Source organism: Amblyomma americanum, chromosome 6 (assembly GCF_052857255.1).
Source record: "Amblyomma americanum isolate KBUSLIRL-KWMA chromosome 6, ASM5285725v1, whole genome shotgun sequence".
Classification (NCBI taxonomy): Eukaryota; Metazoa; Arthropoda; class Arachnida; order Ixodida; family Ixodidae; genus Amblyomma; species Amblyomma americanum.
Window position 1 is genome coordinate 10,229,908 of NC_135502.1, and position 22,615 is coordinate 10,252,522.

The 22,615-nt window shown below is 43.2% G+C and overlaps 2 protein-coding genes across 8 annotated transcripts in view; one reads left to right on the top strand and one right to left on the bottom strand.

Annotated features, from left to right (window-relative positions):
- The window catches only part of ergic53 (lectin, mannose binding protein ergic53), a 30,977-nt gene extending 18,980 nt beyond the window's left edge, over window positions 1-11,997 (bottom strand). The window contains exons 1-4 of the mRNA XM_077668511.1: window positions 11,760-11,997; window positions 8,573-8,629; window positions 4,602-4,699; window positions 2,404-2,511 (exon numbers count right to left, since the gene is read on the bottom strand). Of these exons, the coding sequence (XP_077524637.1) occupies window positions 2,404-2,511; window positions 4,602-4,699; window positions 8,573-8,629; window positions 11,760-11,925 (429 nt within the window). The 5' untranslated portion in view covers window positions 11,926-11,997. The remainder of the gene's footprint in view (window positions 1-2,403; window positions 2,512-4,601; window positions 4,700-8,572; window positions 8,630-11,759) is intronic.
- A 165-nt stretch (window positions 11,998-12,162) lies between these two features.
- The window catches only part of LOC144136290 (methyltransferase-like protein 25B), a 30,651-nt gene continuing 20,198 nt past the window's right edge, over window positions 12,163-22,615 (top strand). For 5 of the 7 annotated variants that reach the window (XM_077668514.1, XM_077668513.1, XM_077668512.1 and 2 more), the window contains exons 1-5: window positions 12,163-12,434; window positions 14,410-14,475; window positions 16,550-16,783; window positions 17,322-17,424; window positions 19,717-19,869. In XM_077668514.1, the coding sequence (XP_077524640.1) occupies window positions 12,315-12,434; window positions 14,410-14,475; window positions 16,550-16,783; window positions 17,322-17,424; window positions 19,717-19,869 (676 nt within the window). In that variant the 5' untranslated portion in view covers window positions 12,163-12,314. Of the gene's footprint in view, window positions 12,435-13,923; window positions 14,030-14,409; window positions 14,476-16,549; window positions 16,784-17,321; window positions 17,425-19,716; window positions 19,870-22,615 lie in introns of those variants that run through there. The other 2 variants (XM_077668518.1, XM_077668516.1) reach the window with 2 other exon arrangements.

The following is a 22,615-nucleotide window of genomic DNA, read 5'->3' on the forward strand; positions in this document are numbered from 1 at the left end:
TACCCATTGTTGGAGACTAAGGTCTTCAAGTTTGCTCATGCATGAATTGGTGAAAAAAAATTTGCGCCAAACCATGCACACCACAAGAAAAAATAAAGACGAGACACGGGCGCTAATTGCACTAATGGTTTGGCTAAAATTTTTTTTCATCAATTCAACTATGCACCAACTATCCCACAAAGAGGTGTTAACTGCTCATGCAGCTGATAGAATTGCTGTGGCTTACTCGTCGAATGCACAAAAGCGTTTAATCGGAGCCACGTTATTACATGCTAATCTAGTATATTTGCCAATGCTGCACCTCTGCCTGCCGCACATGGCTGTGCTGTCCAAGGCACCAAGTGCGAATATCTTGGTGCGACGCAGTAACAGCGGAGCCTCCTCACAAGCAGCATTGTCGCGTGTGAAGAGGTGCCACTACACTAACAGGAAATAGCGCATGATGAGTGCACAGTTAGCGCAGTTTTGCCCAAATAAAAACAGAAAAATCACATGGGCAGAACCAAGCAAAACAAGACAGCACCGGAACAGTGAGAGGTTTTCTGGTGAGAAAATGCAAAGACCAGTGACACACCTATCAGCGTTTGCAACTGCGCAAAATTTGCAAAACTTCACGTTCATCTCGCCAAGCAGTTTCACATCACTAGCACTGCCAAGAGGAGCTCGAAGTCCGCACAGCCAACCAATCTATGCGCACGGAAAGTGCTCTAAGAGCGCTATTAGGAGAAGCGCCATTGGCAGGGGTGCGGAGGAAAGTTCGATATACCGAACAGCAGGCGAAACTGTAGTTCAATATATAGCGAGCCTTTTCTATACTTGTACACAGGATTTTCAAGAGAAAAATAAGTGTGTTCCATATAGCCAATAATTCAAGATATCCAGATTCAACATATCTGGGCTATTTATATTCTTCAGTTCAAAATTCTCAATCAAACCTACATATTTCAAACTCGAAGTAAACCCAAAATTTGTTCAAATCATGCAGAGTTTTGAATGAAAAGAGCTTAATTAGAACAAAGGGTTGTTTGGCAGGGTAACCCCGCTGTTAGATGGGGTAACCATGCTGGTGACGTGCTCAGCATTTTTTACACCTTTTGCACATATGCGGCTGCTCAGCACTTGCCAGATCACCCCAACTCACGCTGGTACTAAAAGTAATTGCTGCACACTGACACTTTCCCTACTGCCGCTAAACTAAACCGATCCCTCATTGTGTTGTTGATGCGAAAAGGGGCACATGGCCATGACAGCCATCCTGACTTGTCATTAAGATGCAGGGCGATGTGCGTAGTGCTCATTTGGTACCAAGAACACAGTTGGTGACATCCGACACACACCAACAGCAGCTGGTCATAGGCAGTAAAAAGATGAGCCGACCATGATACAGCACCAGCAGTACTCCAATAACTGCGTACTCAAGGCAGTTGCGTGATTGGTAGTTGAGGTTACTACCATAAGGTTGTTTGCTACTGGGCCAAAGGCAAGTCGCTACACTGTAGTGCTTGGCTGTCTTGAGGCAGGCTGGCTCGCCAATGTGTTCGAATTAACCATAGAATATGCTCATGTGGTAGAACTACTGGAGTCTTTCTGTCATGAAATCAGTGTTATTATTTTTTTTATGTACATGCGTCCCCTCACACTGCAAGCCATGTATACAGGGGACTCGGGTTGTTTCAAGTGGAAATTGTTTCCACTTTTTTCCCTGGGGCAAACCCTAATCATTTTCTAATAAAAATAAAACACATGAGTGATTGACTGACTCTAGAGCCAGTTCCAATAACCCAGAAGTTTGAATTAAGCGAGTTCAAATTCCTAAGATTTTCCTGTACCAACTTGACAAAAAAGCCACAAAAAGAGAAAAAGATGTGTGAACTTTTGAAGCACAGCTCAAATACAATAACATTTTAGCAATGTCAAGACTTGCAGGTTTTTCAGATGAAGGTTACCACTCTTATAAAGTACTACAGAAACTACCATGTCAACAAAAGCCTGAACTTGTTCGCAAGCTAATATGCTAGGTCAATTTCATAGGCAGTTGTAGCAATGGCATTTTTTTTTTTGAACCACAAAAATTTCTCATAAACAGCTCCATACAGACATGTCTGGTTTCCAGTACCCTCTAGAACTAGGGTGCCAGTAAAAACTAGCATGGCAAAAAAAAAGGGATGGTTGAGGCCTTGCATAGAGAAACCCTCTCAGTGATAGATCATTGGCAGGCACTGTTACTCTAGCTTCCCAAACCCCTGTACCCAGTGAAAAGGAACTGAATTTTGCTAAATTACTAAGCAGCCTCACAATGGCCATGAGAATGAAAACACAATGGCATGCAAATGTGACACATTTCAGGATGTGTCACCCACGGAGAAAGAGTGGGGGTGAAGAAAAAAAAGGGCAAGCACTGACCTTTCCATCGTTGTCGAAAGAGTCGAAGAATAGGGCCAAACCAATCCATTTGTCGCTGCAGCCAAAAACGGGACCCTCGGCCTGCTTTTGGTTTGTGTACCAGAATGCCTGTGCAAAGTGACAAGAAGATTCCAGCAGTCTCCTTTATTACCTGTGCTGCCACTGCCTGACATGCTTGCAACATAGCTAAGCAATTGCAAGAACCAAACAATAGTCAAGGAAGGGAAAAAAAGTCATGGGCACTAATATAACTGCACAGGGTTGTTAGTAAGAAAAACTACCAAAGTTACTGGTAGTAACGAGCATTTTCCTATGAAAAAATTCAATTACAAACAGTAATAGAGCTTTTGATCCATAGCATTATTTCTCAATAGCACTTAAAAGCAGAATGACTATAATGTCATTCAAAAACAAACCAACACTTCAATACAGGTAGGTTCAGCACTAGCAACCTTGCCAGCAGATTCCTCTAAGGACACACTGTCAAAGGCTACCACAAGACTGAATTAGTATATATCAACACATTGTGTAGCTTGGAAGCCTAGCCATTCCACAAAGTAGCCATGCAAGAGCGCAATATATACTACATGCATCAATCAACACATCCAAGTGAGATGGTTGGTCAATGCCAAGGGTGGGTCAGATAAAAAAGAAACACTAGTGCATAAACATACAGTGGCATTAGGCATGACTCAATCATGCCTGCTGGTGTGGACATATGATCAGTGATGCTACTGGCCCGAGCTCCCCCTGAAATCAAATTCACCCCCCCTCCCCACCTTAGCTATAAGAAATTACCTTGGGCTCCTCCTCAAAAAAAAATTCATGGCTACAGACAGATAAGATGATATTCAGGGAAATGTGATGTTCGTACACGCAGACATCACCATATCTGCGCGTGTGCAACCAAATTATATATCTGCGTCGCAATAAAATGCAACCTTCATTCGTTTGACTCATGCTAGGCCTAATTGGCTGGCCAGTCTGAAGCACGCTGATGAAAGGTAGACACAATAAACATGCAAGCCTGAGGGTGTTGATCGGCCTCCATTTCAATGCGCGTAGTGCTCATGTTTTTTAAGTGAGAGAGGCGAGCAGCGACTTGAAAATGCATGCAGAGATTTCACCGGACCCATGAGAGCTCGCGCATGCATATATAGTAGTATGAAAAGTACATCATGAAAGTCTGCATTGCAAAATTTGTTTTTGTCCATTTACTGCAAACTGAGGAAAATAGGGAAAGAATACAGCATGATGCATGTTCGTTACAAGTGGGCTCCAATAGACCTTAACCATTTGAATCGGCAGTGACAACTATCCGGATACTGCTTGGATAGCTGGAACATGGCACTACCCATTTCGAAAACCGAGCTTGGAGCAGTTCGGCACAATTTTCCCAATTTTTATCAGGATGGCGCACCTTATCTGGAGCAACAGTGGTGTCACTGTATGATGCAAAATTTCTTTCATGTCACACACACAGCTCACACCACCCAACAGTGATGAGCGCTGATACAGTCATACTGACAGGAACTGTCCTAATGGTATTTGACAAATAATCACTGCAATAATTTAAATATATTTATAACTCAGTTCGACTCTGAAAAATACAAAATGGTACAAGTACCAATGAAATGACTGATGAACTATGACGTTGTTGCGATGTGCTTCTAATTAATACATTCACTGCAGATGCAGACAATGCAGCAATGCTGAAGTCACTCAGCGTCTATCTTCAAAGTTACTCAGCGCACGTCCTGTTTGTCTAGTGTTCACCTCACCAGCCTCGTCTCTAAAGTTCCAACCTGCACAAAGCTCAGCTTTGGTTCACTAAAAGTCATTTAGCAGTTTTGTAACATTACCACATTTAGATGGTGCTCCAATTCACAAGTGCAGAACCTTTTATTTTGCATGCACAACATTTTTCATTTATTTAAATATATACTGCTTCCCCTTAGCAAAGCTGAAGATTGAGGAAATGTGGAAATAGCAAAATACACTTGTTCACTACAGAACCTTCCAGCAGGAGAAAAACTTCACACTACTTCTGCAAGTTCAAACCAAAAGTAATGACAAACATGGCTCTTCAATGCCAGCTATGAGCTCCCTCAAGAGGCAGTCTGGCCCCTAGCCAACAGGAAGATGTGTTCTCCAGTTCAGAGGAGGAGAAAAAAAGAAAAAGTTGTTGAAACACTCACAAGTCCATCAGCACCCAGACGACCCTGTCCTGTGACCCTGAAGACCAGTTCCACCTCCCACCAAGGGAAATTCACAGGGTTCTTGTTCCAGATAGCTCCTGTGAAGATAGATTGAGAGAAGGAAAGAGTGTGGATCTACTCAATAAAGTCAACTTTGTGCATCAAAACAGATCAGCCCATTTGTGTATCCGTTCCTTCCGCACACCTCATGGGTCACAGCCACCTCCAGATTTTGAATGCACAACAGATTAGAGCCGCTGAACCTGGGTCTACACTTTTTGCCTAGATTCAGCCACAAGATTGTATAACCTGTTTTATTCTAGTACACAATTATAATATTTCCCACCAATTAGCACCTCAAAACCCTTTGTCATTCATATTTTTGTAACAACTGTGATGTAGTAGTGTCCTTCATGATGCCGTAGCACATAAGTGCATGGAAAAAAAAAAAAATTATGTGGGCACTCTATGGTTTTTCACGAATAAATGGCCTGCTCTGAAGAAAAGAATGCCAGCTTAACATGCCAGCTCACAACAATCAAAGCTCATGCTTGAGGTCACCGGAGCCAGTGGTCTCGTCCAATCAGAAAGGAAGAGAAAATTAATTTAGGAAAGGAAAGGTAGGTATTGCTACATGTGAAGCCACCTGATACACACTCAAGAAGCAGTTAAATATCAAAACTATGCTATGCCCTTACAGGAGTGAAAAAAATTAGTTTCTTCAGTGGGGTAATCACTAACACTCAGTTTCGCTCCCTGCATGCAAAGCTGCGCAATTAGTATGCATGCTAAAGTAGCATATCAATGACAAAAATCTCACAGAGCCATGAAAAATATTCGCATCATCTGAAATTCACATCAGCAAAAAAGAACAAAAGAACGGGAAATGCATTCACACAGGTCTGTTCATGGCTGGTGGGATTTATTTTCAGTCGCATGCTAACAGTGCTCACTGCTTGTCGTGTGTACCACACGACTGGCATGTGATGTGCAGGCCATGCGTGGCCACTCACTTCTCACGATGCGTACCACATGAATGATGATTGCGACGTCGGCGATGTGCATGTAGCACTTAGTGTGTTTGAAGGTGCAGTCACACCCCATGCATTCATAATCTGTATTGTCCCAGGAAAGTGTTCGGAATTTCTGAAATTCTGCATATTGTAAAAGAACCATTCAGGCTATGAAATTTTATAAATTCGTATCAACCATCTTCGTACCATCGAGATTATACTGTATATAGTTCCAGCAATTGTCACACCTACTTCTCGAGGTCTAGATGAAGCGCACGCCAGAAACATAGCAAGGTATAAAACAAATGCTAGTCACTGGATGTGCTTGCATCACATTACATGAACACTCCTTTTAGCTCTCTACTTTGCCCTGACTGCAAACTACTATTTGCGTGTGAAAGTGGCTAGCTCAAATAGACTTTCTACACCCACTCATACTGTGCATGCTAAGATTGAGATGAAGTGTAGCTAAACAGCTGCCGACAAATCAGTAACAACTGTTGAACCAAAACTGCTGGAGCCCTTATCAATACCAATTCAATGCTTCCAAGCAAGAATAATTTCATCCCATAAAACTCTTGAGATAGGACTGAAGGCTCCCTTGCAGCTATGTAGGATGGCTTAGTGACCCGAATTACTAAAACCAAATAACTGAGGCCTTCCTTAATCCGATATACCCATTAGAGTATTGTACGTTTTCCTATAAGTTTACCTTTATTAGTCTCAAAGCTCTCTGCATGCAGAAGTGGCTAGATTTTCACCACAATGTTAATACAGCCACATGGTGTTAACTTGGGTGAAAAGGGACGTTGAAGTCATATAGGCTAGCACGCTGGTGTACAGCTACAAATGAACGGTTTACTATGCTCACCTGTGCATCCCCCCCCCCCCCCCCCCCCAACACCCCCTAAAAAAATACGCAACAGCGATGTTGAAACCTGGCTATCAGCTCAAGTCTATTTCTACATGACTCAGAACTTTGTAGATGAGGTGCATATATTGTTGCGAATAGTTCACAACATCAAAGAACTGGCAGCACATCGCAAGACACTTCACAAACAATCAGGTAGCATCTAGCAAGCATTCACATTGTGTGGAGAGTGAAAAATGTTAAGGCTGCCTGCTGGCAGTGATAAAAGTACACTGATGAAAACAAACAAAGTTTCATGGCTATGCCAATATCTGAAAAGGTAGCTTGCACTGATGTCAGAGTAGCCGACACACTGGCAAACCAGGAGCACACCAGGAACCTAGTACATTTTATAATCTACTTATCAGTTATCACCCTCCCCACTCATGGCCTGCACCATAGAAGCTATGTGTTGTGCACCTTCATGGTATCTGTTTTTAGGTTTTAAGAGGTTTAACATCCCAAAGCGACCCAGGCTATGAGGGACGCTGTAGTGGAGGGCTCCGGATAATTTCGACCACCTGGGGTTCTTTAACTTGCACTGACATCGCACAGTACACGGTCCTCCAATATTTCGCCTCCATCGAAATGTGACTACCGGGGCCTGGATCGTAGTTGTGTCTTTCGGGTCAGCAGCCGAGCACCATAACCACTGAGCTGCCGCGGTAGCTCTTCATGGCATCTGTGATGCCACATGTAAGCCACCTATAGCAGTTCACAAAATTAAACTAATGTTTTTCAGGCCCTGTGTTTAAAAATACATGCAGGGCGTCCCAGCTAACATGAGCCAAGGACTTCAAAAAATGTTCACAAGTTGCAGTCAGTGGTAGCCTGTAGCAAACATGAGTATCTTATTCTGCTACAACTGGCTCATTCATTAGTAATCAAGTCTTAAACCACTGGAGATATGCAAACAAGGTCCATCAGAGAGTTGTAGAGCTCCAGCAGCAACCACATGCGGCAAAACTTTCAATGCAGTAGCTTTATTGTGAAAGCGGTGCTCCTTCATTGGCCACCGAAACAGCACACTCAAGTTTGAGCAGCTACAGCTATCATCAGCACGTATTAACAGCTGCAGCTTCTGATGTTACCGCTCCTTCACAGCGGGTAAACTAGTGCTCAGGACTAACCTCTCCCTTTTAGTAAGTGCACCACTTTGGTCTTTTGACATCCTACAACAATCTTGTAGAAACCTTGCACACAACTTTACTGGCTCTGATACCAAGTATTTTGACAAAGTAGTTTTGAAAATTAAAAATTCAAGCATACCTCTGTGCTAAAGGCAACTGCCAACAAGGCTGTTTTAGTTATGCTACCGTAACTAGCGCCAGCATGTTTTAAACAATTGGCTCACATTATCTGGGACACTGACGTCATTAATGGGACATTGAAAACAAATAGCCTGTACCGACAGACGACATCCTAACGATAAAGAAATAATTCCCACCAAAAACGGAGCTTTTAGAAGCTGGAAAAGACCATAACACAAAATGCAGGTGTCGCCATCACTGGCAGATTTTCCAACAAACTGCGTGCGTCAACACTGAATTGAGGGAATGAATCTGAAGGGCTATAGTATACTGCCATTCACTTCAAAATGGCAGTAACCAGTCCTTCTCTAAGTGGACATCATGAGTTTGCATCGAGTGGCAGGAAAATTTTGAAATTCAATTTTCTCAGCCATAAATGGCTTTTTTGCTGCCAGACAAACACTAACACAACCAAAAGGGGCCAGAGAATTAATTTTTACTGACAATAATTATTGGATGGAGTCGTCCTCAGTGTACCTTTCATATAGCTGTTACCACTGTCAAAGCTATTACTCTTGCCAGCGTGCACGATCACTAAGGCATGTCTGGTATGAAGAGAACTGTACTGATAAATGCATTTGAAGGCCACTTGCTCTGCTTACAACACAAACTCCGTTGCAGTATGCGCTTTTCCAGCTATCACATAAAGCACCTCAACCCTGCACAACTTCAAAAGCTGGCGGTGCACATGTACATAAACAAACAGCCATGCATATACAAAAGGAAGAGTGACCATACCTTTCTTGCTTTTCAGGGACGGCGTGATCCTAACCATTTCTTCACTGGCAATGCAACCTAGAAATAAATAGTATACAGCCTGTGGTCATGCCGCCACGGCACAGTTCGATGTGCCTGCAAAAAGGCAAGCTGCCGATGCCCAGAAGCCACAGCTGGCCCATAATCTACAGCTGCCACAGCAGATGCGTCTGCAGGGCAAGAAAGTAAACAAGCTCACCATGCACTTAAGTCAAATATGAAATAAATCTTTTCACGCAGCCTTGAGCACACATCAACACTCCAGTTGAAACCTGTCTTAGAGGTTGATGCACAAGGCACTCTCCTACAGCATTACAAAATCACGCAGAAGTCAACAAAATTAGGCACTTCATATAGTTGTTTACACTGGAAGACAGACGACATCAATGCAAAGAATTCCTCCTGGGAAACTGCATATCACAGAGGAAACTGAACAGTTATTTCAACTAAAGAACTCAACAAAAACAGAAGACCGCCACTGTCCTCCCTAGAGTTTCATCCTTCAAATGCTGCCCTGAAGATCTATTGTTGATAAAGATGAGGACCTACAGGCTAGGCAGGTTCACTACCACAGACTGACAACTGCTTCTCCAACATTTAGTTCTGTTCAGACTTGCAGAAACAACATTACAGACAAAACGATAGTCGTTGGTGAGGAACACTAACACCACTACACTTTTAATGATTGTCACTGCATAGATTCTGTATTCACGAACGATGTAACCATTGCAATCATGATAGTCATAATGCACCATCAGTGTTTTTTGCTTTCATGCTATCAAAGTGGACATTCTGAATGAACCACATAGAACAGCCTTCAAAGCAACAGCAAGACTAAACTCTGCATACTGCCGAACAGCCGACTTTTACAGCAATTCTGAGGCCCCCATAACAATGCTGGCACTTTCTGCAGTGGAATCAGCAGCAAAACTACAAAGGAGCGTTGATGGCATATCAATGACAAGGTGCGGCTCTCATATTAGCTGCAGAGCCCTTGCATTAGCCCTCATCACACACAGCATTATGGTACGCTGACTGATGCTACTGCCAACTGCTGAAGCAGTCAGACATCTGCCGGTTCGCGCACCTGCCTTCCCAGTGTCATTACTACGCTTGGACAGCAGCTGCAAGCTGGAAGGCTGTAGCCAAAATGAGGCTGCATGGCAGATGTGCTACTCTACACGGGTCACATCTCCCCCCTCTTCTTCCCTTCAGTTTTCTTTTTTTTTTTATTGTCACAACAGTGCTGTACACGTGGCAATCACCAGAATGAAAATCCAAAACGAAAGGTACGACACCAGACAAGCTGGCTACTGCATAGTACACACCCGGAGTAAATAAGTGAACCACCTGGCTAATTAAATATCAATGCTGTTGGAAAGTTAAACTTAAAGTCAAGGTTTGGCACGCATCAGCACACTATGCACAATGTTTTCACCACCATAGATTCATTTAGTTTCACCCCAGAACAGAGGCACAACGAATGTCTCCAGAATGCCTGCATTTAGCAGCATTTAATGACACATTAAAGAATGCTACATAGCATGCTGACTGGAATGGACATTCAAGCATTCACACTGACTGCAGCTCACTGGAAACAGTGTGTGCATAACTATGGACCAGGGACATTTCCTGACTGCCTTCTGGGGAACCAAGTTTGCCACTACTGCAAGTACATTCAATCTGGCACCCTACAGTGCATGAACAAAGGAAAAGCATGAAGGCTTTCGTTCCTTGCTGAACAATGTCTGGCATTCTGCCTGTATCCATATGGAATGATTTTTTTAAACCTAAGCAATGAGCAATGGTCCTTTTGGATCTTCTTTCAGCATAAATTTTTTTACTGACTACAGCTACAGGGAGGTGATAATTACTGCATTTTTTATTTACAGTACACCTCCTCCTTAATGTCACCTAGAAGAGAGTTGTGGTCCATTGTCAAGCTGCCATTCCTTGCATAGCTCTTGTTCACAGCCTCCCTCAATGCTTCACAGAAATAAAGATATTACTTTTATTAAAACTATGCATGCTGTTTTTTTCCCCCTTTCCTCTACAAAGCCCTGTGATGAGGACTACTTTCAACTCAAAAGCAACTATACTTCTAGGGCTCAACTGTAGAAGCCTACCACTGGCTTTCAATTGCATGCATAACCGCTGCCTTCACATTCCGCGGAAGTTTTCGTTTTACTGCTTTTCAAGAATGCTCACTAGTTTGAGCATCCAAATATGGCTTATCATTTCTGTGCGAGTTGAAGACATGCTGCGTTTATCTCGTTGCATGATTAAAAGCTACAACCAGCTTTGAGCAGTCTTCACAAAGCTATGAAGGCACACTGTCTTTTTATCAGTTTCAGACAACTGCACAATTACCTGTTGTGGCTTAAGGCATCGCACGCTATCTTGCGCCGCGTACTACCTACTTATCGCAATGAAACGTGGCGTTTGTAGTGGCGTATAACGCATCACTCAGAATCACTGTAAATACGAGAGCGAAGAGAACGCCGAAGGAACCATGCAACATGCAGGCGCTTTGCGACGGTCGTTTTCCGGCCAGCCCTGTTTGCCCTCAAATGCAATGGGGTTTATTTCAACCAAGCCGAGCTTTGCCGCTTGTTTCTGTGTGCGCGAGAGCATCTCTGTGGTCCCCTTCGGACACTCACTCGGCCACTTTGCATGGCGTCGAAATATCAGTGGCAGCGCGAAACACGCTTTCGCATACTGGCGAAACCGCACCAGTAGCGCTTACTAGCAGCAGACGGCTGCGCTGTCACGATCGGCACGTGCCGACACACACAAGACAGGCGCGAATCTCGGACGGCCCTCTCCACGTACCGTGTGGCACACATACAAGACTGGCCGACGCGTTCCGCCGCTTTGAAGCGAATCGTCTCCTCCTACAGAAAAGCGAAAGCAGGCCGCGGTTGCCACGACTTTCCTGCTTCTACCGGTTCAATATGCTATATCACGCGAACCAACCCGCAGCCAGCTGGTAAGCGGCGCTTTAAACTGCGGCGTCCGAAACTCAAAGCGTGTCTCGCCGTTTGACCCGCCTTCTTTTGGCACGGCACCCTGCAAAGGTGTCGTGCTCTAGTTGGTTGCACTGCTAAGAGCCACGTGTACGCGAGCCGATTGGTATGCACGACCAGCGACGAGTAGCCGGCATACTCACTGCCGCTGTATTCCCAGAAAGGCACGCTGCCATCCTTCTGCGCCAAGTAGGGTCCTTTGAAACTGTACTTGTACTCAAACTTGCGGTGACCGATGTTTGCCGTGGACGAGCACAGTGCGAGTAGACCTAGGATAACCAACCATAGGCAGCCCGTTGACGCTGCCATCGCGCGCTGTCGGCCGACCCGTCTCGCCGCTGCCGCCAGCAGGGCCGATTCACACGTTCACACGTACGCGCTAGCTCCGCACCAAAAGCATGCCGCTTGTAATCGTAGTTGCTTAATGAGTTAGCTCTATAAAAATTTTCAAAATTATTGTTATAACATTTGTTTATATTTTAGTTTACAGTTTGTTTCTTTCTTACATGAATTCACGTGACTTAAATGCGAGACTGGCGAGACTGCGATTACTCTGTTCCAGTTTTGTTGCTGCGGTTGCTTTCGAAATTGTGTTTGTACACGTGGTTAACTGAAAGTGATCGTGGCGAAGGTGTGCAGCAGAGCACTGCTTCCCGGAACTGGCTATGACTAGCCCGCATTAGAGAACGTGATGAAGGATGGAAACGGCAGAGTACCTTTTAAGCTGCGCCCGGTTTCTTGCGGAGTTTTCCTGGATGTACGAAGCTCGCATGACAGACTTGCTGATCACCGGCACACTCGACAGGATTCCTGTTGAGGTAGCATGCTGGACCGCTTATGCAGATCCTCAGGGACAGTGCACCGTGTGTCTGCTGTACAGATATGCAGCATAGCCAGCATTTTGGGCCCCCGTGCGCTCGATGCGTTTGTGAATGCCTGGTGTACTCTACATAATCTGCCCGACGCTTGTGAAGGGAGAACGAAGCAATGTCAATCTGATTGGGCGCCGAGGAGCGTACACATTCAATGTAAACGTTGAGGTAGCTGGTGTGGTAATATGTCAGTTGCCTTTGCAGAGCAGGACACAGCGCGTAGCATGCTTCTCACTTTCAAGAGCTGCCTGTCTGGGCTGAGCTACAGCACACAAACGCAGCACTGCCTTCCAAATAAACTCGGGCGCGAAAACACGAGGAAATGTGTAAATGTATCGCAGTAAACAAACTGACAAGTAACTACACCCGTCAATTTATTAGTTAGGAGCAGTAATTATTATGTGCTACGTTAATTTTTGTAATAAGGCAATCGAATTATTCATAGCTAAATGGCTAAATTTCGTCGGAGCAATTCGATAAATTCATGCCTACGTAATTCAAACTTTCTTTCAGCCATGGAACTTCTAGAAAAGTGGTTCGTAGCACCCACATTCCTTGAAGTCTCTTGCAAGTGAAGCCCCGCACATATACCTTTATTTTGTGCTCGGCATGCCAATGCACCATTCTGTTTATCTGTACATCAGTTCTGCTTATGTTGTGGCGAGCTCTGACCAACTCATCTGTATATTAAAACTAACCGTAACAAATGACTGCTCTACATGTTTATGTTTACTGCAGTAACAGTTTTATTCTACAACTATTTAATTTCCATGAAGACCCCACAGTGAGCAGAGACACTGCATTTCAGGTTTGAGTTAACAAGCCCTTCACACACTCCACAAGCAGTCAAAAAGTGAACAATGGAGGGAAAACCTCGGGGTGCTTACCAACGTTTCAACAAGTGGACTTGTCTTCGTCTGGACCAGACGAAGACAAGTCCACTTGTCGAAACGTTGGCAAGCATCCTGAGGCTTTCCCTCCTTTGTTCACTTTGTGATTATCAAGAACCATCTGACCAACCTCTCTCTACCATGGACTCCACAATGCAGTGGGAGCCAAAATTGAAATCTAAATTTGCCAAGGTGGTTGAACATTAGTCCTCATCTTGGGCAATGGCTGTAGGTTTTGAAAAATTCCAAATCACATTTAAGTTTATGATCATTTACAGTTACCTCCATTTAGTCATGTGAAAGCCCTCTCATGTGCACATCCTAATACAGGCATATTTGTTCCATCTGTCGCCCAGCTTATCATGGTCGGCCCACATTGCAGATATAACCAAGAAAGCACCATATGTACTCAGTTATATAAAAAGTAATGTGGTCAGTTTGCCAGGCTTTTATTTGTACAATCTACACCTATGCAGCAATGTCAGCAAGTTGTCATTACCATACTTGGTCCTTGAGATTAAGCAGAAATAATGGGTCTCTTTCTCAGGCATAGCTTCCATGGTCGTCCTGCCCAGCCTCCTTTTTCATTGGCTGGAAAGTCACCACAGAGATAAGAAGGGAATGCAGACTTGTCTGTGAGTGTTATTACATGTGAGTAACAAAAAGGAGCACATTTGTCTTTGTTTAATAGATGGTTCAAGGCTTTGAGTGAGTGTGCTGAAAGATTAGATTGAAACTCTTGTAGTGTATGCTACTTGAGACATACATGTAGAGAATTAAAAAGTCTGATGCACATTGAAAATGGGAAGCCCAGCAGAGCAGCTATGGTGCACCTTGCTAAATGAGGTAGACAAAGGAGTTGCATTAGTTCTTCAGCCTAAAGAAACCAATCTCCAGTTTTGTCAAACCATGACTGATATGACCTGAACTAGTGGCATAATAGAAAACATGCTACTTGTCGTTTGGTTAGTTTTCATAGCTGGTTTTCAAGTGCTGTTCCTTACATATAATGTTATTGGTTTCCAATGCAGTGGGTAAACCACCTAGACAAGCTCACTGATGAAGAACTTGCCAAGGTGCCCTTTGGGTTGATAATGGTAAGCTGACTTTTTCAAATTTATGCAGCCATACACAGTGTACCTTTTCAAGAGCTCCATAGTGGATGATGTCAGATTTGGCTGAAAACGGGAGTGGGAAGAAGCGAAGTGAAGTCTTTTCCATGCAGTCCAGCCTCGGAAGAGCTGAGTATCTAGCTGGCTAACATGTGTACCCAATAGAAAACTGATCGATTCCTGGAGGCACTGGGATTCAAACTAAGCTCCTCCTGCTTATGAGGTAGACGCCGTACTAGTGCTGCTGAATTGATTGTGAATTTGGCTGTTACCACCGAATAGAACAATTGCAGTGCCACCTTGGCAGCGCAGGTTCCCCATATAAATAATTGCCTGCACAAACATGCTAGCAGTTAATATGTGAAGAAGACAAGTGACAGCACTGTGGATAAATTTTGCTTACTGTCACTGAGAACCACTGTTCGGAGAAAGCATCATCATATCTGCAGAGTGTGGTGGCACACATGTGAGCCCTTTTTTACTTTTCCTGCTCAAAAAACAAATAGAATTTTTATCTCAGTGAGTGCATCACGTTTTTGTGCTTTTGTTGTCCCTGTCACTTATACTGTATTGTCATCCATCCACGATAAACAGGTTATTGCAGTATAATCACGATGATATGAACACGTTTGATACAAATTTCGGGATGATAAGAATTCTTAAAATTCCCCGCGGCCAGAGTGCATTGTGTACAGTGTGCAAAATTTTGGATGTTCCGAACGTTCCGAACACTGTCCCGCGCCACTATTATATGAACAAGCAAGCCACGCCCACACCCTCGAGCACCACGCGCCACCCGTAATTGCCGATGCCGCAATCACACTCGCGCGATACGCACCGCGAGCAGTGAGCGGCGAGCACGCGGCCCGCACGTCACCGACTCTGCGATCACCTGTAGCGCTGTATGCACCAGGATGTGTGCAGGGCGACTTTATTTTAAGGTGAAAGTCTTTAGTGGCTCATCGTTGTCCATCCATCCGTCCGCGAAATCTGTCACACTATGACGTCATCAGTGACATATACTCTCAGCTATTACTACCACCGTCCACGAAATCTGTCACACTATGACGTCATCAATGACATATACTCTCAGCTATTACTAAGTAATGAGTTATTAGTAATTAGTCATCAGTTTGTAATTATACATTAGTTACAAATTAATGAAATAAAGAACTATAAAGTAAAATAAAAAATTAAGAGAAAGAATAAAAAATTAAAAATAAACTGAAATTCAAAAATATACAATCATAAGAATAACTAAATAAAAATAAAATGAAAATAAAATTTAAAACAAATTAAAAATTAAAAGAAGCAGCCAGAGTGGGTTCAGAAAGGCTTTCGCACTTTAGAAAGGCGCACTTTAGATTGCCAAAGTGCCCCTGAATTTTTGTTTATTTTTCTTCGCCCACCCTCAAGTATGTATGCACCAGGAGCAGTGAGCAGTGGCGCGCTGCCCGCACATCGCTGATGTCACGAGTAAGCGTGGGTGTGCAGCCCATACATCGCCGACGTCGTGGTCGCCTGTCGCGCTGTTCGCTGCGCGACTAGTGAGCTGCGACTGCGTGGCTATAAATAAATTCCATCTATGTAGTTCACTATATTCCATCAGGCGGAAACAGATCTCTGTGAATACATTTCGGTGCATCTTCAAACAGGTCTTGTTTGTTTTGGATGTCATGAATACATTTTTCATGGCTTGAGATTCGTATCGTTGATATTCTACTGGATTCATTAATGCCCTTTCTCATTCTTTCTTTGTCCTTACTTTATTTTGCTAAATTTTTGTCAAGGTAGCCAAACGGTTTATCTTATAGCTATTTGCTGAACCTGCGTCTTTCATGGCACAACGCCGACCTGATGGCCATTTCTGGGCCACGGAATAGTTCGAGGAATTACTCTTGAATGAAGAGCATAATTTTTCTTTTAGGGAAGTGCACAGTGGGCGTACGAATGCATTAAGCTAGGTGAAACTTGATTACAGGTTAGCATGTTTGCTAGCTTTGCTTCAGTCCTGCAATTTTGCATTGTTTTTACTATGAGGTAGCAATCCACTTCGCAGAGCAGTTGGCCTGCTGACCTTCAGGCCTTTGTGTCCCGTGCAATGGAGCTTGGAGTAGCACGCTTTCTGGAGCCACCAGCCAAGCCAGTTGTGGGAAAGGCCTCTTTTCCCCCCACTTTGCGTCGGGGCCTCACACCCAAGAAGTGCATGGAACTGGAGTGGGTCACAGCCCTGGTGGCTGACGTATGCAATGGGGCACAGTGCGGAAAGGTCCTTGATGTTGGTGCTGGTGTGGTGAGCAAATTTTCATTAATGACTTCCATTATTTTTGGAGACGTATGAACAGTGTACCTGATATGCTATTAGGAAAAACATATTCTGGAAGATGTAGGTGTTTTCTGATGGCACAAATGATAAGGCATTAAGGCCCCATCAGTCTTGTGCCCATTGTTTCAGTTTCAGCATTTTTCTGTGAAATAAAAACAAAACTTCAGCTTTAAATCCAAGGCCGTTGAAAGAAACATGTGCTGCTAACTTTCCAATGCCTGTTTATGTTTTTCTTGGCTGCTGTTGAAAACTGCAGACCTCTGAAAACAGGCAGTGTCAAGGTGGGACAGGTGGCTTTTGTGAATGGTTCTGTGCATAAACCTCATATTGTATTCTGCTTTGCAAAATATGTTCATTGTCAATTAACATAATTTAAGCTGTAAAGTTTGTTTCATCAACAATTGTTGTTTTTAAACTGATCTTTGAGTGTGTACATGTGTATAATGTTATGTTACAGTAATGCAGCGTGGACCTGCACACCGTTATGAGCTTGGCTTTCATGCAGGGTCACTTGGCTCGAATCCTGCACCACAGATTTGGGCTCACAGTGCTTGGCGTGGATTCTGATGCATCTCATTTATCCAAGGCCCAGGAACTCTTACGACACTGTAAGTGGTGATTTTTCTGGCCAGCTGATGATCACCAGCTGCCATTCTGAACATTGGTGTCTCCATGGAGATCTGAGCCAGCATGATCTTGCTGGAAATGTTGCACGTGTGCCCTGTTTTAGAGCCTTGCAATAACTAGATTCTAACTCTGAAGAAATCGGCCATCTTGAAGGAGGTTCCTTATTCACACTTGACGTTCTACTTAAATATAACATCAGTTTAGGATATCTGCACCCCGAGATTACAACAGGACTTTTCTCGAGGTTAAAATATGGTCAAACATATTTTTTACCCAGCAAAGTCAGAAAGGACTATTCATCAAGAATGAAATAAACAATTGCAGTATCCCATCCAAACTAAGAACAATCAAAAGGGAATGTCATGGGTCTTTAAATATGTTGGTAGCCATGTTTACTGATGCTTGAGACGTTTCTATTTGTCTATTTATTTATTTAAATATACTCTCAGAGCCAAACGACATCGCAGATTAAAAATAGTTGCAGTGCAAAAAAACGAGGGGCAAGACCTAAAGGAGACAGATGAGCGCTTTGTATTGGCCCTCATTTGTTGCACTGTCAATATTTTCAGTATGCAATATCAACTCGCCCACTTGGCTCAAGGCTCAAGGTTCGTTTATTACATGTTTATGGTACAAGGTTAGAGAAAAACATTGGAATACAGAAGGAGGTCCCAAAGTCAGAGACTGTGGACGGGACCTCCTCTAAGAACAATTGTAAAAATGAATTACAGATAGCAGATGCAAAAAAAAATTTAAAGTTTTTGGCATCATAAATGAGCAGTGAGTGAAATACGAGAAATAATGCAAACCCTTATTTGAATGAAAAATGATTACACACCTAATATCATACAGACCAATACAAAAGACAACTCATTGAATAATATAAATGACAAAACTAGTACCATATACCAAGTAAAATACTATTTATAATATAGTATTTATAGTATTTATAGGCTTATAGGCTGTGTCACGACATTGCAAAGGGGAATGGTTATTGAAAAAAAATGACTGTAGTTTAGCTCTGGTTAAACCTGGAGTGACGGGATGGCTACAGCTGGCCGAGTGGAACTCGCCCAGTCGAATTGCAAGGTCAGTCTTTCGCCACTCCCTTTTGCTGGGCGTTCCTTCTTCATTTTCGTCCCTGGACGTGGATTCACTCTCTCTCTCTCTCCCCCTCCCCCTCTTCACTCCCACTCCACTCGGTTTCGCCAGTGCGCCGGCAGCTGCTCGCATCATGTGACCAACCATGTGACCAGCCACAGCGCCACGGGGTGTCCACGGGCCATGGGGTGGCCACGCTGAAGGCTCGAAATGCTAGCGTAATGTAGCTGTTGCTACAAAATACCAACAAACATAGCACATTGGGCTTATAGGTACAAAAAAATAATGTGGAATTCACCTATGTCAGCTGTCGCCGCGGTGGCTCAGTGGTTATGCAGCTCGACTGCTGACCCGAAGGACGCGGGTTCGATCTCGGCCGCGGCGGTCGAATTTCGATGGAGGAAAAATTTTAGAGGCTGTGTACTGTGCAATGTCAGTGCACGTTAAAGAACCCCAGGTGGTCGAAATTTCCGCAGCCCTTCAGTATGGTGTCCCTCATAGCCTGAGTTGCTTTTGGACATTAAGCCCCCATAAACCAAAGCAAACCAAACCAATCTATGCCAGCTAAATAATTTATAACTGCTGTTTCAGTTTCAACCACCAAACATCGGCTGTGGTGTCAGACAAGTTGACAAGTTGAGTCATGCAAGAGCTGTGACATAATCGCTGCTTGCTCACTTTTTTTTTATTACAACTCTTGGGCAGGCTTATTTGAGAGTTGTTGCAAATTAAAATGAACATAGCAGCGACCGTACTGTAGTTTTCATGCGCTTCATGTGACCTCAAATCGTCTGTGATGTCACAGTCATGTTTGGCTTTTGGAACTGAAACTGCATGTGAGAAAAAAATTCAATTAATAATTATCTACAGCTTGTTCACGCAACCCACATGGCTGACCATGTTTTCTAATGAGCTGCGCATCATTCCAAAGACAGAACGCACAACTAAAAGGTTTAAGATGTCTGGAGCACTGCATATGCATCCATTGCTTTTTCATCTTTGTTACTTTCTCTCATTTCCTTTCTTTTTTTTTTGCTACGAGTGAGAAACGCCTTCTATCTGTAGATTCATTCTCTCTTGCCTAACATTAATGCTGTCCTCAATGATGCACCACCACCTCTTGGAAAATAACAGAATAAAGGTCACTGCCCTCTCCCTTCTGCTTGCTTCAGCTGGCTGCACTAGGAATGTACACCACTACACTCTCCAAGTGGACGACAGTGAAGCCACGGTGGAGAAAGTGCGCACTCTGCTTGCAGATCGTCCAGACCCTGTCAGCTGCACATGTGGCAAAGAGCACAAGTTCAGCGAACAGCTCATCGCAAGTAAGGCACTTGCAAAACTAGATCTACATGCACGATGTATTATTCGTTGTGCACAAGAAACCTCCAGTTGTTTCTTGTGTTGTTATTCTTCTTTCCTTGTTTTGCTTGTCGCCACCATAAATAGTGAAAGCCATGATATATCCGACTGGGTGTGTCATACAGGCGCATATAAAGTGTAGCACGACCACATGGCATGGCCGTCTTCTCTTACTTTATAACAAAATACTGTTTCTTAGGACCAACCTGAATCCCATAATACTGGCTGTGTTACCACTAACACTAAAAAGAGCTTTTTTGAATACTTAAACTTCAGTTTTTACCAGAATGAGCAAAACAGAGATCGCATTGTCCTAAAGGAACCTCAAAATCATCCAAATTATACCACTTGCATATCCTTCTAGACACCCATGGGCAGTAACATGAGTTACATAAATCATGCAGCTGATGCTGTCTGTAAAGGAAAAAAAAAATGAAAACACCCCAACAACAGCCCATTTTGCCTGACAACTCAACACGCAAACATTGACATATTTGTTGCGCCTTATGTATAACTCGCTCCAAATCATATAATCATTTGCTTTGCATCACTGACTGCATTGCATATTGGGAATGTCTGGTTTGACTTCACATGTTTTCATGCATATGATCAATGCATGCACCATGAAAATCTTACTACCAGTTTGCCCGTATACAGGCTTACAAGTTATCACATTTAAGAGTGCCCTTACCAGAATGTAGTATGATGAGACAAAGCTGTCCATGTGCAACTCTGGAGGCCATCCAACCTCGCAAAGAGCATTTAAGGGGGGATGCAGCATTCAGTCATTTTTTTTTATGTATACACCTGAAATTTTTTAAGCATATTATAAATAGTTTTATGACTACTCTCTCAATTCATTTTTATATCTCCAAATTGTATATAAAATTTATATCTACAAATTGCTATATCTCCAGGAAATTGTTTTCTAACATATATGTATAACTATTTTCCTCTGAATCTTGCGGAAAGGGTGCCGAGTTAAGATAATGTGGCAGAAGGCTGGTTCAACATTCATTACATTTCCAGATCCAGACATTCTTAGAATTTTTTTTCTGCAAAACTCAAATTTTGGTTCTGAATTTTAGCGGTGCAGTGTCCAGTGACATATCTAGTGAGAAGAAAATTTCAAACAAGAAATTTAAAATTCGCACATTTGGAAAACAAAGAAGGTCTTTACCTGCACTGAGGTCCTGGGAGTGGAACAAAATAAACAGGGTCAAAGTAGATAAAAAAGTCGTGAGGAAATCTGCTCCACGAGGTGAGTACTCGGGCAGAAAACCGTAATGGAGAAAAATGCCCATTGTTCCGGCACCTCCCCACAATGCACAGCAGCCTTGGTTCACAAAACAATTTTTTTAATGTACTTCCCAGTCAATTTCAGCAGTGAAACATTGGGGAAGTATAGAAAATGAAGCATTCAAGCAGATAAAACAGTTATGAAAAAAAAAATCAATATTTTTGCCACTTTTGGGGATTTCAAAGCTGCATCCCTCCTTAAATGATACTGAAAGTGACTGCCAAATAAAAATGACAGTCTGAAGCAGTGGAAACTGTGCTCTGATACGTAATAGGGAAAAAAATTCCCAGCACCATTGAAGCACGCAGTCCAATGCTGGAGTTTGTGCAAGATGTCATACACTCTACGAAGAGGCATTTTCAGTGCCGTATTTCCTTGCACTCAGTACAATGTCACTGCATACCGGCTCTCCCTACGCTGCCTTTTGTCCATTCTATGTTTTTACAGTGACAGCTTAGTCTTGCGAGACAAACTTGACCACTAAAACCATATTTGCTAAGGATTTCAAGAAAGATAGGCTTAAGGACAGCGCAGGAAACCAGCTTTGCAAGCACAGGCGTGCAGAAAAGCAACAAATCGCTGACAGAGTCCAAAATTCCAGGCACATGCCGGAAACTTTGAAAGTTTTAGATGCCTGCATCAAAAGTTCACTTCCATTTCCAGGGAAAAATCAGGAATTTTATGGGGCTGCACTATTTGCCAGCTTCCGTGACCATGTAAATGCCATCGTAACAGAAATTCTTGACAGCGAGAAAATTTTGAAGATTGTTTCCGTAGGAGAAGCTCCAGATGGTGCAGATAAGTTTCATAAGATCTCGTGCCAAGGGATGGATGTGATCGGTATCTGGTTTGATAGCCCCCGAGAAATGTGGTGAGGCACAGAGTGCTGTTGTGAAGAGTGAGGATCACACAATTCGATTGTTGAGAAAGGTCATTCAAGGGGGCATAACAGGTTTTATGTAAAAAATGAAATTTTTCCATCTACTTATGCAGAGAATGTTGCAGTCCCCAAGGGCCTTCTAAAGCCAAATTTCAACTGTAGTGTCCACACGGACGTGTGCATGCATGCACACAAATGCATACAAAAAAAGTACCATATTTACATGAATATAGCACATTCTTTTTCCTCATTTCATCGATTTCAGGACTCGTCTTTTGTTATATTCAGAGCTAAGATGCAAGTAGTATAACGCAATTTTTTTTTCTTGCTGCTGAAGACAGCTACAACGACCTTTACCAAAAAACGTGCCAACTGCTAAGAGAAGCAGACATTTCTACTACCTCGGGCGATGGTGAGGGTTCCACAGCACGCACATGGAATTTAAAGAGTGGTTATTAACGTTGAGAAAGGAAAGGCACTGAAAGAGTTGAGCATAGTAGGGAAAAGAGGGGAGGAGGAATGGGCACAT